The sequence below is a fragment of the Schistocerca serialis genome, chromosome 3 (assembly GCF_023864345.2).
Source record: "Schistocerca serialis cubense isolate TAMUIC-IGC-003099 chromosome 3, iqSchSeri2.2, whole genome shotgun sequence".
Lineage (NCBI taxonomy): Eukaryota > Metazoa > Arthropoda > Insecta > Orthoptera > Acrididae > Schistocerca > Schistocerca serialis.
Genome location: NC_064640.1, coordinates 819,354,597 through 819,373,137, shown reverse-complemented (window position 1 = coordinate 819,373,137; position 18,541 = coordinate 819,354,597). Strand labels below are relative to the sequence as shown.

Genomic DNA, 18,541 nt, shown 5'->3' with positions numbered 1-18,541 from the left:
ATATAAAAATGGATTGTTATCACATCAAGGAATTAGTTATATTTAAAAACAAAGATGATGTGACTTACCAAACGAAAGCGCTGGCACGTCGATAGACACACAAACAAACACAAACATGCACACAAAATTCTAGCTTTCGCAACCAGCGGTTGCTTCGTCGGGAAAGAGGGAAGGAGAGGGAAAGACGAAAGGATGTGGGTTTTAAGGGAGAGGGTAAGGAGTCATTCCAATCCCGGGAGCGGAAAGACTTACCTTAGGGGGGAAAAAAGGGGTATACACTCGCGCGCGCGCGCGCACACACACACACATATCCACCCGCACATACACAGTGTCACAGTTTTGTGACTGTGTATGTGCGGATGGATATGTGTGTGTGTGTGTGCGCGCGAGTGTGTGCCTGTCCTTTTTTTCCCCCTAAGGTAAATCTTTCCGCTCCTGGGATTGGAATGACTCCTTACCCTCTCCCTTAAAACCCACATCCTTTCGTCTTTCCCTCTCCTTCCCTCTTTCCTGACGAAGCAACCGCTGGTTGCGAAAGCTAGAATTTTGTGTGCATGTTTGTGTGTCTATCGACGTGCCAGCGCTTTCGTTTGGTAAGTCACATCATCTTTGTTTTTAAATATATTTTTCCCACGTGGAATGTTTCCCTCTATTATATTCAAGGAATTAGTTATATAGTAATATCTACATCTACATCCATACTCTGCAAGACACCTGATTGTGTGTGGCGGGGGGTACCTTGAGTACCTCTATCGGGTTCTCCCGTCCATTCCAGTCTCTTATTGTTCGTGGAAAGAAAGATTGTCAGTATGCCTCTGTGTGGGCTCTAATCTCTCTGATTTTATCCTCATGGTCTCTTCGCGAGATATTCGTAGGAGGGAGCAATATACTTTTTGACTCCTTGGTGAAGGTTTGTTCTCCAAACTTCAACAAAAGCCAGAGCAAACAAACAAAGACCAACACGCATCAATTAAACAATCAGAGGAAAACGAAATCTTAAGACAGCCACCAGAACAAGCACAAATAGAACACAAAGAGACACACGTGTTAGATATAGAAGAGAAATTTCAGCTGACATATATAGAATACAAAGACACAAATACAGACATCAGACCATTCTTGCATAGACCGCCAAATAACCCACAAGTCGAAACAACAATAAAAACTATCAACAAAATCATACACAACACAATAAATGAAAATACAACTATGGAAGAGTTACAACTACTGGTTTATATAGGAGCACTCACTACACTAAAAATACACACTAGGCAGAGATCAGAACAAACCAATACACAGAAGAAACCCACAAAATCAGCATGGCAACACAGGCTACAGATCAGAATAGAAAAACTGAGAAAAGACATCGGACAGCTAACACAATTTATAAGAAATGAAATATCAGACAAAAAACGAAAAAGGTTAGGTAAAATCTCACAACAAGAAGCAATAGAGCAATTAGATGAAAAGAAGCAGAAATTACAAGCATTGGCCAAACAACTTAGAAGATACAAAAAAAGTGAAAATAGAAGGAAACCAAACCAAACATTCAACACAAACCAAAAGAGATTTTACCAAACAATAGATAACACACACATTAAAATAGACAATCCACCAAACATAACAGACATGGAACACTTCTGGAGCAACATACGGTCAAACCCGGTACAACATAACAGGCATGCACGATGGATACAAGCAGAAACAGACACATACAAGATGATACCACAAGTGCCTGAAGTGATAATTTTGCAACATGAAGTCACCCAAGCAATTAATTCTACACACAATTGGAAATCCCCTGGAAATGATAAAATAGCAAATTACTGGCTAAAGAAGTTCACCTCAACACATTCCCACCTAACTAAATTATTTAACAGTTACATTGCAGATCCATACACATTCCCTGATACACTTGCACATGGAATAACCTATCTGAAACATAAAGATCAAGCAGACACAGCAAACCCAGGTAAATATCGCCCCATAACATGCCTACCAACAATCTACAAAATATTAACTTCAGTCATTACACAGAAATTAATGACACATACAACACAGAACAAAATTATAAATGAAGAACAAAAAGGCTGCTGCAAAGGAGCACGAGTATGTAAAGAGCAACTGATAATAGATACAGAGGTGACATATCAAGCTAAAACTAAACAAAGGTCGCTACACTACGCATACATTGATTACCAAAAAGCCTTTGATAGTGTACCCCACTCATGGTTACTACAGATATTGGAAATATACAAAGTAGTTCCTAAATTGATACAGTTTCTAAACATAGTAATGAAAAACTGGAAAACCACACTTAATATTCAAACAAATTCAGATAACATCACATCACAGCCAATACAGATTAAGCGTGGAATATACCAAGGAGACTCATTAAGTCCTTTCTGGTTCTGTCTTGCTCTGAACCCACTATCCAACATGCTAAATAATACAAATTATGGATATAATATTACTGGAACATACCCACACAAAATCACACATTTGCTATACATGGATAATCTAAAACTACTGGCAGCAACCAATCAACAACTCAAACAATTACTAAAGATAACAGAAGTATTCAGCAATGATATAAATATGGCTTTTGGAACAGATAAATGTAAGAAAAATAGCATAGTCAAGGGAAAACACACTAAACAAGAAGATTACATATTGAAAAACCACAGTGACTCCATAGAAGCGATGGAAAAAACAGATGCCTATAAATATCTAGGATACAGACAAAAAATAGGAATAGATAATACAAATATTAAAGAAGAACTAAAAGAAAAATATAGACAAAGGCTAACAAAAATACTGAAAACAGAATTGACAGCAAGAAACAAGACAAAAGCTATAAATACTTATGCTATACCAATATTGACCTACTCATTTGGAGTAGTGAAATGGAGTAACACAGACCTAGAAGGACTCAATACACTTACATGTTCACAATGCCACAAATATAGAATACATCACATACATTCAGCAACAGAAAGATTCACATTAAGCAGAAAGGAAGGAAGAAGGGGATTCATCGACATAAAAAACCTACATTATGGACAGGTAGACAATTTAAGAAAATTCTTTCTAGAACGAGCAGAAACTAGCAAAATACACAAAGCAATCACTCACATAAATACATCGGCTACACCACTGCAATTTCATAACCACCTTTACAACCCTTTAGATCATGTAACATCAGCAGATACGAAGAAAGTAAATTGGAAATAGAAAACACTACATGGCAAGCACCCATATCATCTAACACAGCCACACATCGATCAAGACGCATCCAACACATGGATAAGAAAAGGCAATATATACAGTGAGACGGAAGGATTCATGATTGCAATACAGGATCAAACAATAAACACCAGATATTACAGCAAGCATATTATTAAAGATCCCAATACCATAACAGATAAATGCAGACTTTGCAAACAACAAATAGAAACAGTAGATCACATCACAAGTGGATGTACAATACTAGCAAATACAGAATACCCCAGAAGACATGACAATGTAGCAAAAATAATACATCAACAGCTTGCCTTACAACATAAACTTATAAAACAACACGTTCCCACATACAAGTATGCACCACAAAATGTACTGGAGAATGATGAATACAAATTATATTGGAACAGAACCATTACAACAGACAAAACAACAACACATAACAAACCTGACATCATACTCACCACTAAAAGAAGAAATTAACACAACTAATTGAAATATCCATACCCAATACAACAAATATACAAAAGAAAACCGGAGAGAAAATTGAAAAATACATCCAACTGGCTGAGGAAGTCAAGGACATGTGGCATCAGAATAAAGTTGACATCATACCAATTATATTATCAACTACAGGAGTCATACCACACAATATCCACCATTACATCAATACAATACAGCTACATCCAAACTTATATATACAATTACATAAATCCGTAATTATTGATACATGTTCAATTACCCGAAAGTTCCTAAATGCAATATAACATACACCGTACAGTTAAAAGGAAGTGACGCTTGATCAAGGTCCGCGTCACGTCCCATTTTTAACCAGACTTAACGTCTGAGAAAGTAAAGAAATAATAATAATAAAAGTATTTACGCACACCAACCATTCAAAGCCACTCAAGAAGTTCCTAACTGCTGATCTTCACAAGGAGATCATGTGATGATATAGGACTAAATCAGAACTACACTAACTGAGTTCCTTACCTTCATAAAAATTGATTTTGTTACAACTGGGATATCATATGATAGATGATCACAACCTGGGTCAAATGGTTCTTTCAGATAACTACCATGCTTCGCAGCACCCAGGGCAATCAGTTCATCAGGATTTACACTACATAATAACTCTGAATTGGGAAACATTTCTGAGACAGATTGCTGAATTATCGGGATTTTCGCAGATCCACCGCACAGGAGCACCTAAAAGAAATATTTCAGAATTCTGTAGTACACTCATAACATTAGTAGAAATAAGAAAAGGTCTGGAAAGTTAAATAGACATACAAGAGGGAGCTTATGTAACTAGAAACATAAATCTTACTCTGGTCAATATAGTAATTCTTAAACAATTCAGTGATGTGTAATCAAACAATGGAAACTCCAGAAAAGAATATCAGCAATGTAGGAAAAGACAGATTGCTACTTACTGTGAAGAAGAAACAACAAGTTGCAGACAACACAATTAAAAGACACTCACTTATAGCTTTTGGCCACAGCTTCATAAGTAGAAGGCAAAACACACACACACACACACACACACACACACACACACACACACACACACAGCCACCATTTCCAGCATCTCGGGCCACAATGCTTACGGTAAGTAGCAATCTGTCAGTAATTTGTAAGCTATTTAGCATAACTATAACAGAGTCATGCTGTTTCACTTTATGGATCATTCTGTCCCAAAACTGATGCAGAACAATATATTTCAATAACCAGGTGCTACAATGATGCATCCGTCAGGAAACGAATTCTTGTATACAAATGTTGGAAAACAATAGCGCGCCATCTACTAAGACAAATCTCATACAAACATTATACAAAATCTCAGGCAGAATCATGGACGTATATTAAAGGTGGATGATGTACAAAAAGTGCAAATGGATGATGAGAGATCGTTCATTTACTTGCTGTACAAAAATAAGAGAACGGTTTGCTTCAATTTGTGTTTCGTCTTCATTACAAGAAAACGGAGACACTAGTATTTGAAGAGATCATAACAGAGGTGAAATGATATGTAAAGTAGCACACTTTGTTTGACAGAAACAGCTTTGTGTTTCACAAGTGAGTCAATGGAGGAGCAGCAGCAATGCTAGACAATTTGCAGTATGGTATCACTTATAAATCCTCATGCTCTCTAGAGACAGCATCACAATAAGCATGTGCAGTGCAACAAAGAACAACAATTGTATGATGCCTCTTCCCCATTGACTCACTGAACAGTCAATCACAAATTTATTTCAAATCAACTATACCTGTTACCAATAAGGATGAGAACAGCTTCATGTGTAAGACATCTCAAAATATAAACACAAAAGGTATAAATCTGACAGAAAAAACTACTTTACAAGACAAATAAATGTTAGTTTGAGTTGATATCTTCCTTCTAAACGAAGCCCAGCAATCTACGTACATCACAAAAGACACAATATACAGAATATACTGTATGAGCTACAAAAGGTACATGGCCTAGCCAAAAGAGCAGCCAATTTTCCTTTATATGAGTGTCAATGTGTGCTGGATGTACATCAGTGCACATGACCATTTTGATATATGTCATGGCATTCACACAGCAAACTCTCCACAGGGTATCTACTGTAGACAGTGGAATAAGTCTTATAACATTGGAATAGAACAATTATGGAACACACAGATCTCTTACAGGGTGTATACGGGGACAAGGAGAAAAAATTCCTGGATCTCCCAGTGAAAAATACATTTTCTCCCGTGTGAAAATACACTTTTTCCCTGTTAAGTGACATTATACTTTCCGTCAGAACTGTAAAACTTGTCAATCCTTTGAACGGATATGGTTTTATACAGCAGCATAGAATTTCTCAGCACTTTACAAAATGAAACTCAGGGGGAAAAAAACACGTTCTCGGAAGATCTTTGATGGGCAGCAACATGTATGCTGCATATTTTTGTATTAAGAAAGTATAAATTCGAATTCCACCAAAGAAAAAGTTGATGGCTTAAGTTAATATCCATAGTGTTGCTACACGAAAAGCAAAGCTTTCACATAGAATATTTGTCTCGAATATTAATAAGCTACAGGAGAAGCTAAGCTTTCACATATAATGTTGATCTGTTCAGTGCATGTTCCACTTTAAGATACATCACACAAATACGCCAGTAAAATTTTTAATACCGACATAAATCTCTGATCTTCTGGGCTCAAAATTCTTCTAAATGGCTCGTCATCAAAGAGTTGATTTTTAAATGAGAGCAAACACTCTGCGATTTAAGAAATTCATTGTACATTCTTGCACATAGTTCCTTTTGCGTAAAAGGAAATTTACTTTGAAAATATCGCTTTTCGAACCGCAATTCTCAATATTTTCCTGCGACCTGTTAAAAATAGATTCATTTCAGCAGTTGCCAGAGAGCACCAGATAAGAGGCGTCACCACGCTTGCACAGCTACGGTGACGTAGGAAGCCCGTATGTTCGTACATTTAAAACATTAAAAGATCTTTCTTACATTATGTCATAAGAGAAACAAGACATCAGAGGACACACCAAGAGCATCGGAAGTTCGTGAACCATACTAAAAAGCATAGTTTGACTTAAAGCGCACATTCGCATGTCCAGATTCCCAATGATGTAGGCCTCAACCTCATATTAAGCTTTTCAGTGTGGTTTTCAGGATGTAAATTTTCTTGGAGTACCAGTACTGTATTATCTCATGTTTGGATCTTTATTATGGCATAATTCCGTATGTGCTAGAAGATGGAATCGTGCACTTGAAATGCAGTGGACAGTTGAAACTAGCCAATGGAGTGGAATTAAACACTGCGTGTCAAATTTACTGCCTCAGCAGGAAAGCTTAATAAAAGCCAAATTTCTTTAGAAAACCGACAAAAATAACTACACTGTTCTGCAAGGTGATTAATGCTTGACTGTCAGAAAGGTGGAAATAAAATAAATTCTGAAACTAGTAACACATTTTGGCCTACCATAATTATGTGAATGTATTTTAATTCACTTGATAGCTCCCAACCACAGAGATCTGTCTTGTTTTCATTTGACGTGAGAGCAGTAAACGAAGAGGAAACACAAAAATCACTAAACGTAAACACGTGTCACGTAGAGACCCTCCACTATAGCTCAGACTGCTCTGCACACATAAAAAAAAAAAAATTTTCAAAAAAGTTCATTTTGTAGCGCACATCTTTCTGAAGAGTCTGATACATAAAACATATATCTGAGAGGAAATGTAAGAGATGTTATTTGGTCTTAAGTGTGCCGAACTGCAGTGCCACGCCTCTTCAAACAACATTCTTATACCACACATCACTGTATTTCGCTCTGTGTAACTCAAAGGTGTATATTTTGTAACGGATCCCATCAAACTATTTCAGGACTGTGGAAATTAAAATTGCTGTAGTGTCTCTCCTTCTCCCAGTCAGCCGGTTTGACATTCTGCCCCTCTTATTTTTAAAAAACATGCAATTAATACTGGATGGGATTATTTGTAACCAGGAGAACGAGAACTATTCACAAAATCAGGACTCTTTATTACCTATTAGCTAATAACTTGCTCTTCTGTGTGACATAAAATTAAATATAGGATACCTAAAACCAGTAAAGACAAGAGACATGCAAGACAGTACACATTACTTCAATCCTTAGGTCCTAGTGATTTTTCTCTCTAATCTTGCTACAGCTTTACATGGTGTGCTTTCCTTTCTGCGAAAGAGCTATTACCTCATCAAAGTTTGTCAAACATTTTGCTACATTTTGCTACATGATAAATCGAAATGTCGTCTAATACTGAAAAAGCTGTTAATACAAATAGTACCCAAGAATGGTGTGGTTTCTCAATCTAACTACATCTGTTTTGTCACTGTTTCCTGGATAAAACGAAATAGGCCATTCCAATACTGCAGCAATTGTAACACACACCAAATAAGGAAGACTGTTTTGGCAATAATGATCATTTTTATATTACAGCAATATAATTCACAAAGTAGCAACACAAAATATCTATTTTCCTACTACAATCAAAAAGCTTTATGTTAGGAACTAGTTTCAAATTTCATTCATATGCTCCAGTTTCATGCACGAGAATAAAATTTTTTTATGAATTTGGAATCGTCATATTCTTCCATAATTTGTGTGATGTCCCCATTTCTTCTCCTTCCTCGTACTAACAAACAATCTTGTCATCACTAACTCTGTAACTATTCCTACTACTGTCAAAACTCATTCTCCGTTTAACTTTACTAACCCTGCCACAATCACTGGTTTAGTTATCCAGCGATTATTCTCCGGTTAGGTGTTAGTATGTGTTCGTACAATGCATTTTCCGCACTACTCCCAGAATGGAACTTAAGCAGCTGCTAGCTCGTGACTACAACTGGCCCTGTCTAATGTAGTGATGTGGCCAAAAATTTTCCGTCAAAATTCACTTTCTTGGATACACCGAGAAGGTAATACATAAACTTTCTTACCTGTTATTCCTGTTAGTCATTTATTTCAACTCTGCTAATCTGAATCTATGGATTTCGCTAGTAATTATAACAACGCTGAACATTTGCAAACCAAATCAACCACATAAACAAGCAGCAGTTGGCATTCACCGGTTCGGCTTTATTCCGCTCAGCTCGTATAGCCCCGTCCCGTTTAGTCTGGAGGAAAGTTCATGTCTAGATGTGATGAGGATTCCCCTGGCAGAGATATCATGTACACTATGCACGCATTCAAAAATCAACTTAGAATGTGTTCAAAAATGTCCAAAAACCAGCAGAGGTGCATTTCAAACTCATATGAACAATCGACAGACCGACGTGCGCTGGATGCTAGGTGCTTTGTAAAAGGTTTTTTCCCCCTCAAGAATATGAATCTGCCCTCTCCCCCCACAACTGTTGCCCGGTTCAGATACAACTGTTTGACGCCCCCCCCCCCCCCCCCCCCCCTCCACCAGATCCAGGACTGCTGCGCACGCTCGAATGTGGCAGCTTGGGCGCGCCAGTAAATTTTTTCCAGGTACCCCATGTGGCTGGTTGCTGCTACTGCTGCTTGCACAGCCAACAGCCACATTTCTGTAGCCAGAAGCGGGAGAAGGTATTACTCATACGCGTGTCCACGAGCCCGCTCGTAACTACTTAAATGAATCAAATTTAAACAGTTGTGTCGTCACACTCATCGCAGGCAATTCGTTGTTATGAAGCATTGCATAGTCTTCCTACAGCCTTTAACACATTTTGCTGTTGACAGACGCTTGTACGTGCACTGTGTTAATTTATATGGTGCATTTCCTTTGCAATTTAAGTTTTATTTTCATTTTTTCTCTCGTTCATGTTTTAATGCTGCAGTATTATTCTGGAGTATTGGGATACAGTAATATCCTTTGTTAGAGTATTGGTTCTTACCAGTCAAAGTTACACAAATTTAACTGGAAACTAAAACAACGAAAAATTTCCAGAATTCTAAAAAATTCCCTGGTTTTTCCTGGTTTTCTCCCAGATGAACAAATTCCCGGGTTTTTCCCAGATCTCCCGGTTGTCCCGGGTCGTATACACCATGTCTTACAGATTGGGGAAAACAGCAACAGTATAGAAGATGCCAACATAAAATATGTTTAAGATCAGGTCAACTGCTTTAGGAATGGCAAGGGAGTGACAGACTGTCTGTCAATGCCAGTGTCACCTTCTGACATGAAGAACCACTTTCAGGATTAAAAATTTGTGAAAAGTAGACTCTATAAATGACAACTGATGAATTGTGCATTACCAAATGTGCTCCACATCATTGCCCTGGAAAAAGATGGCAAGCAGATATTTTGCCTGCTTAAAGGCAAAATTCATGGAAATCTCTGGAAATTTAATTACTGTGTAATTCTTCCTTTGAATCACACTGATATGAAATGAAACCTTGTGCTTGCAGTTTAGTATGGAATCAAAGTGACAACTGATGCAATAGCACTCAATGTCCTTCTCAAAAACCACAAAGAAAAGAAAAGGAAGATAATAGATTGCAATGTACCGTTCATTGTAATTAGAGAGAGAGAACACAAGCACAGATATGATCAAAATGAGGAAGGAAATAGGACAAGCTTTTCTGTAACGAACAATCCCAGCAAATGCTATATCTATTTCAGAGGGTGAGAGGGAGGGACTATGACAACCCTAAATGTGAATGGCTCGATGTCGATTTGAATTCTGGTCCTTCTGAATATGAATCCAGTGTGCTAACTACAGTGTTCCCTGGTGCAGGGTGGAGTGGCTACGAGCCAGCACGGTGCAAACAGGCGACGGAGGCGAGGTGGGAGCCCGAGAGGTTCCAGGGAAAGGCAGCTGCAAATCTAACAAGTTCTTACATTGAGGCATCTCAGCTGCTCGATAGACTCTATCAGTGGCCAGCTGGCCACTGAATTCCACTGTGCTGGCTGCTCACATTCCACACAATACTGATGCGGCTTTTGCCCCGAGCGTTTGCAGCATGTTCTTGACGATGCTGTGTGGCCCCGGCTGACACCCAGCTGAGTCACAGTAGGGGATGCCTACCATGTGAAGATGCCTAGTGTGGATACCTGCTGCACTCTGAGCAGTGGTCAGCCATGCTACTGGAGATGACCTGGTGTAGTCCACTGCAAATTGGGACTAATTGTGGGGAGGGACTTAGTGTATAGAGCTGTTGTCCATCTGTGGCCTCAAACCAGTGACTTTTTATTGGCAGGTCCACGTGGTATCCTCATTTGGCAAAACCCTGTCGCCCCAATTCGGCTGCAAGACTAAGAATAAATCCATTACAAAAATTACTTGTACTTATTGTCAATAGCAGTGCACCATTCATTCATGCATATGCAGCACTATCAGTCACGTATCCAAAAAATCCACTGCCACTGTCAGTTTGGACAACTGCCTTGCCCTTTGCTGCATTAGTATATGCAGTACTGCTGAGTTCACTGATTCAACAAGGTAATCTACATCAAAACACTGCACTGGCCTTGTTGAATTATTACAGTGACAACATCCCGTGCTCGCCTGCTTTCATAGCTGTGGCAATGCACTGCTCAGATTTACTCTAATATGGCCATACATGAGAGTTGAGATAAACTTGGGTATTAAAAAAAAAAAAATCCAACCCAGTGGGTCAAATTTAGTTTTTGTGGGTTTTATTGTTTTTTCTATTTTTCACATTGACGATAGTTCAATTAAAATTCCTATTATTAACTTATTCAAAATGTAACCCATTCTTACAATTACTTTATTAGGCCCCTTTTCTTGCCCTGCTAGCACTGCATCCATTGAGAGGATCTTCTCCACCTACTGGCTTGTTTGGTCAAAATTAAGAAATAATTTAGGAGAGAAAGGACCTGACAAATTAGTGAAGATCTAAAAAATTTCTGCATGCTTCAAAAAGAATGTACTTTACATTCATTATTTAAGTTTTTTTTCTGGTAGTGTAAATGTTATTTATCTGTGTGTCTTATATTGCAAGAAAAGTTAAATACAATATTAATTAAAAAATTCTTCCGATATTAAATAGTTGCCTCGATGGCTTCTTTTCATATCACACTACTTGTTTGTACAAATTACAAATAAATTTTATACCCAAAACAACTAGCAAGTTGCTGACGTGTTAGATACGGCATCAAATCTTTCTTACTAAGCTGCTTATTGCTATTTGCTTAGAAGTCTTCTTTTTGCACTTGTTTTCACTTCTGGCAATTTAAACCTTCATGGCTTGTCCCAGTGCTTCCTTTTCTCTTAATCCTAAATTTACACCTACTCTACATTCACACTACAAAGTTATACTCTCACTCTCTCTTATGCTCTATGGATCTAGTCTACTAAAACCTGGAGTATTGGTGTTTTATGCTGATGACTGGCTCTCCACCTCAAAAGAATAAAAGCTACACGCACCAGAGTCAGAGCCACTGTAGCACTTGGTACTGCAGGACTCACAATCATTGTCATATGTCGTCATCCTTCTCTGAAATGCTCTACGTGTTGCATTAAGTGCTTGGATGAAATGACCCCTTCCTGCACAGCAATAAATCATTCCAGGGAATGGATTAGGTCAGGTTCTAGAGTTTGATTAATAAATTTTACATTCTGCATTGGTAACAACTCTAAAGGCACATGCAGCAATTACAACTTTGTCTGTGAGATGTTCAATTGCACAATTCTTGTAATTGTGGCTAGTAGATGCAAGGTTCACCCTCTTATGTCGCATGTAGTAACATTTACTAATAACCTACTTACCATTTTAAAGTTCAATCTGTCTGGCCTCCATGAGCTTCCCCTGACTTCTATGTATTCCAAAGGCTCGATACGTGCTCACAAATTGTTATTCAGTGTGTTTTTCTGTCAATGGGTGACCGACGATATGGTGTGCCTGTGTCTTTTGCACTGAGGAAACTTTATAATCTTCTCACACCATGATGAGCTGCTATGCAATTACAAGAGGTGGTTTGCTAGCTTCAGAGCATACAGTGGAGCTGATCATAAAAGGTTTGGTGGCCAACACTATTTCCGCATGATTGACTGCTTCACAGGTTTTCATCTAGAATGACTGAGCATACTGACACATCAGACAACCATAATCAACTTGAGACCAGGCAAAATGCACTATAAAAAAAAAAGAGCTCTTAAGTTCTGCCTACTTCCCATATTCTGTGACCAACATATCTAAAAATACTGAGTGCTTCCAGAGTTCACTCATTTTGCTTTCTTACATACAGCAGCACAGCTTGCGACAGACTAATCGGAGCTGAAAATCTTGACAATTGAACTGAAGCAGCTAAGACATATGAACTAATATTCTCATTTATTTGCCTTGCACTTGCTGCTGGTATACACTAGACAGCAATACTCATGGTAAATAAAAGAAGAAGTGAAGATTAGGGTCTTATAGCCCACCAATGACAAGGAAGTGAGAGTACGAGCTCAGTGTATGCAGGTATCGGGAACGAAATCGCCCACATCCTTTTCAAGGGAACCGTTCTGGCATTTGCCTACATTTATTTGGAGAAATCACAGAAGTTTAAATTTCACACTGTGTCCCGGATGGTTCAGTGGTTACTGCACCTGTCTAGTATGCAGGAGAGCCCAGATTTGAGTCTCGGTCCGGTACACATTTTCGCTCATCGCCACCAATTCCACTTAACGTCCTGCGGCAGCTGACAGCAGTTATCCCCCTTCAATTTACATATAATTTTTCATAGCTGCAGATTCTGCACCGTGGTGTCTGTTCTTTTAGGCAAACATTATGCATTCACATATTTTGAGAATTTACACACACACACACACACACACACACACACACACACACACACACACACACACACAGTGTTTCCTAACAGGAAACATAGGTAAGTGAAAAGAACTGGAGAATAATGTAAAATCATCATCACCACCACCACCACCACCACCACCACCACCTTGCATCTGTGACATACAATGAAGAGCCAAAGAAACTAGTACACTTGCCTAATATCGTGTGGAATGTGTGGTTCATCCATAAAGGAGACCAAGTATAGAATACTAGTACAACTCATTCTTGAGTACTGCTCGAGTGTTTGGGATCCCCACCAGGTCGCATAAAAGGAAGCATCGAAGCAATTCACAGGCAGGCTGCTTGGTTTGTTACCAGTAGGTTCGATCAACAAATGATTATTACTAAGGTGCTTCGTGAACTGAAATGGAAATCCCTGGAGGGAAGACCACATTCTTTTTGTGAAATACTATTGAGAAAAGTCAGAGTATCAGCATTTGCTGCTGACTGAAGAATGATTCTACTGCCATCAATGTAGTACATTTTGCTTAAGGACCATGACAATAAGATAAGAGATATTACAGTTCATATGGAGGCACGTAGACAGTTGCTTTTTCCCTTGCTCTATTTGCAAGTGGACAGGAAAGGAAATGATTAGTGTTGGTACAAGGTACCTTCTGTCATGCACCATAAGATGGCTTGCCGAGTACATATGTAGACATAGAGCTTGAAAATTCACCTGAAAGTATGATGCTATGGTCATAGCCTTGAATCACTGACACAGAAGAGCAATACAGTATAATAAAATAAAATAAAAAATAAGAAATAGAACATGAGCATTATCACAAGAAGAAACACCTGACTCAGAATTGTTACACAGTGCAAAAGGGAATGGTAAATGGGAGGGTTGGGGGCATGGAAGGGTATGAGGGACTGGGGAAGGGATGGAGAAAGGGTAATGTTGTAAAATGGTAGTAACTCTACCAGATGACTCACCTTGTTTATGTCTCTGCAATCGATACCTGCTTGGCTCAGTGCTTCTTCTATGGGGGCAGTGCACATTTTCACAGCTGCACTAATCAAATTTTCAAATCGTGCTCTTGTAACATTGTAGCTAAAGTCTGTTCCTTCACACAAAGACTCAATAAAACAATGAGCTGTACTCATTGTGGACAAAATGTGTTTGCACTGCTCTGCAGCATTGTACAATTTAGCCATAGCACGCCGACTATCATTTGGATCCAACTTCCATTTCCTGCAATAAGAAGAAAGTATTATGTTTAAATGGCCCACACATATTGAATAATGGTATCACTAGTCAGTCTTCCTTCTTTTATTAAAAAATTGGAAAGCAAACAGTTAAGGTTGTTATAGTGGTTTTTCACCACAACAACTGCTCAGTTTTTGATGTGTTCCAATAAGAAACTCTATAGTAGAATTAAGGGAACTGATAATTACATATCAAAAAGATAGATTACTACTCACCACATATGGGAGGTGCTTGGTGGCAAACAGGCACACTGAAAGAAGACTGTTTGACACTGTAAGCTAAAATACTAAGTCCTTTGTCAGATGTAGACAATCTCTCTCTCTCTCTCTCTCTCTCTCTCTCTCTCTCTCTCTCTCTCTCTCTCCTCCCCGCCCCCCCTCCATCTACACACTATGGCCCAATGTCTCCACTGTTTAAAAATACACACATTTAGACTGTATCTCTTAATACATGGTGTTCTGCATTTATTGTAGCACCACAAAAGGCAGAGATGACAAAAAGGGGGGGGGGAATGAAATGGCAAAACTTAATTGCGTGCTGGTTCACAGCCACCATAAGAGGCTCATACCAATTGATAAGACCCAATGATTTAACAGGATATTTAAGGTACCTAGATTAAAAGACAGCCAAGTCCATTTCTTTTGAACATGGACTTCCAAGCTGCATTAAAGCTTCCATAAAATGTGTACACGTTATTAAGTAAAACGCAATAATATCCTTCAAAATCAATGACGAGTCTATTCAAAAATAACGTCAAAATTGCATTTCAATGCAAAACGCCCAGCTTCAGAGACAATCGCTTCAAAAACTAGTCAACTAACTGTAAAGTTCTTACAAGTCCGTTATATAGGAGACCATGTTCATATAAGCAGACACCTGACTGCACATGAGCATGGAAGACAGTGTTGTTCGGAAGTGGATTTTCTTTAGTTTTGAGTCTAAATATCCTGATATCTGTGACCTGATTTTATATAGGTTACAAACAAATATTCTGTTATGGAATATCATTCATATAAGTGATAAAAACATTCTCTTCCCTGGAAACGGGAGGGGGGGCAGGCAATAGTGTATAGAACACTTGTGAGACCCATTATTGAGTACTGCTAGAGTGTTTGGGATCCACATCAGGATGGATTAAAGGAAGACATCAAAGCAATTCAAAAGCGTGTCGGTAGATTTGTTACCAGTAGGTTCAATCAACATGAAAGTATTGCAGAGATACTTCGTGAACCCACATGGTAATCCCCAGAGGAAAGCTGGCATTCTTTTCCCGAAACACTACTGAGAGAACTTAGAGAATCAGCATCTGCAGCCAACTGCAGAACAATTCTACTGCCACCAACATAGCATCACATATGGACTGCACAGACAATGTAAAAGAAATTAGGACTCGTATGGTAGCATATGAACAGTCATTTTCCCCTCACTCTGTTTGCAAGTGGAACAGGAAAGAAAATGACTAGCATTCGTACAAGTTACCCTCTGTCGGGCACCATTAGGTGGCCTGCAGAATATGTATGTAGATGCAGAACAGAGGAGGTTGCAAGGTATTATGTTATTTCTTTCTCAGTACAGGAAATTTTAATGACCAACATAATTTTTTAAATTTTCGTTTCTTCTAAAAATACCACGCAAAGCCTGCTCCTAGCAGCTGACTGTTGTTGTTGTTGTGGTCTTCAGTCCTGAGACTGGTTTGATGCAGCTCTCCATGCTACTCTATCCTGTGCAAGCTTCTTCATCTCCCAGTACCTACTGCAACCTACGCCCTTCTGAATCTGCTTCGTGTATTCATCTCTTGGTCTCCCCCTATGATTTTTACCCTCCACGCTGCCCTCAAATACTAAATTGGTGATCCCTTGATGCCTCAGAACATGTCCTACCAACCGATCCCTTCTTCTGGTCAGCAGCTGACTATCTGAGCAATTTAGACAGAAGTCTGGCACTGAACATAATGTCGTGGCTTTGAAGGTGTCTTTCCTGTGTTGTTACCACACCATTGGCATTTGTAGCACCACATTAGATTGGGTACCTAAAGTTTTACTTTTAGTATAATAAATAAAACCTTGATGAGTTCTAGGATAGCCAACTGAATGTTATGGTGAAGGCAACAGTTCTCTACAGTTCACCATTCACTTACATCATCAAATTCCTCTCTTCTGTTATGCTTCCGATTCCCCACTACTTTTTCAGTTCAGCAGTGTCAATGTCCATGACGTCCCTACAACTTACAAGGCCTTATGGTAGCTGAGGGTATCGTGTTTTTCTACTCCACAACAAAGACATTCTGACAAGATTGTGCCTTTCAACAATGATCAAAGTTCAATTTCCTGGTGCAGTTCCAGAGGGTTTTGGTGACTGCTAATGACCCACCCGTAACATGGAGATATTTCTTTCGTCTTAGTTGGGATCCACATGCATTCCCACAAACAGCTTGGGTTCTGTACAGTCCACCCAGATAGAGGGCACTGACTGCCTATGTAGGTGTTATAAAACTACGGTGTGGCACGTTCACCTGAGGTTACCACTAACGACCATTTCGCCTCAATGGTCATCCATCCTATCAGCACACATCTATAAGGTCTTTTCTTCTCCTCCTCCTTCTTCTTCTTCTTCTTCTTCTTCTTCTTCTTTTTTTGAGAGAGGGAGGACATCATGTTTCAATTGTCATAGCCATGTAGTGTACCAATTAAGTAAACCTGGCACAAATAATGCTGGGAAAGCCAGTAATCAATAGACTGCACAAAGAGTGGCCTAGTTGGTTGGTTTAAAAGAGTGAGGAAGGGACCAAACTATGAGGTCATCGGTCCACTGTTCCAAAGGAAACAATGCCACAAGGGTGAGAGTAAGACAATGAGACAAGACCAAACAGAATGAAAGGAAAAATGACAACGACTGAAGGTCAACACACTTAAATGGACAAAAGGGGACAAGAAAACCACAAAAACGCAAACAACAGGTAGAAGATCTTAAATCAAAAAACCACATTACCATGGCTGGCTGACAATGAGGATAAAAAGGAAAAGCCAGCCACTCTGCAACACATTAAAACCCCCACCCTGAAAGCACGAGGGTGGAGGACACACAGGGATGAAGAACATGTGCTAAAACTTGGAGAAAATGATAAAACACACCCTCAAGAATAAAATGTAAAACTAAAGCTGCTGTTGAGGCATTATTGCCCAACACTGAAGGTAGGGTGCTGGGAAGGTTAAAAGTCCGCTGCAGAGCGGCGGAAAGTGAGCAGTCCGGCAAGAGATGGACGACTGTCATTCGTGAGCCACAGTGACACTGAGGTGGGTCATCACGAAGGAGGAGGTAACCATGAGACAGCCACGTATGGCCAATGCGGAGCCGACAGAGAAACACAGAGTCCCTGTGAGAGGCACGCACAGAGGTCTTCCACACATTCGTAGTTTCCTTATGGGCACGCAGAGGCACGCACAGAGGTCTTCCACACATTCGTAGTTTCCTCAAGGGCACGCAGCTTGCTGTGCGTACTGAGGTTATGCCATTCTGTCAAAGCCACAAAACCTTGCGGCGTAATACTGAGCTCAGGTCAGTTTCAGAGAAGCCGATCTCCATAAGCGGTTTCTGCATAGCCCGTTTAGCCAACCTGTCGGCAAATTCATTGCCTGGGATTCCTACTTTACCTGGGGTCCGGACAAACACCACTGAATGACTGGACCATTCCAGGGCATAGACGGACTCCTGGATGGTCGCTACCAAAGGATGATGAGGGTAGCACTGGTCAGTAGCTTGTAGGCTGCTCAAGGAATCAGTACACAGGATA

General features: G+C 39.4%; 1 protein-coding gene across 2 annotated transcripts in view; it reads right to left on the bottom strand.

The window, feature by feature from the left end:
• Positions 1 to 18,541, bottom strand: part of LOC126470716 (heat shock 70 kDa protein 14-like) — a 201,153-nt gene that overhangs the window by 23,976 nt on the left and 158,636 nt on the right. For both annotated transcript variants that reach the window (XM_050098718.1, XM_050098719.1), the window contains exons 6-7: positions 14,478 to 14,736; positions 4,234 to 4,449 (exon numbers count right to left, since the gene is read on the bottom strand). In XM_050098718.1, coding sequence (XP_049954675.1) covers positions 4,234 to 4,449; positions 14,478 to 14,736 — 475 coding nt within the window. The remainder of the gene's footprint in view (positions 1 to 4,233; positions 4,450 to 14,477; positions 14,737 to 18,541) is intronic.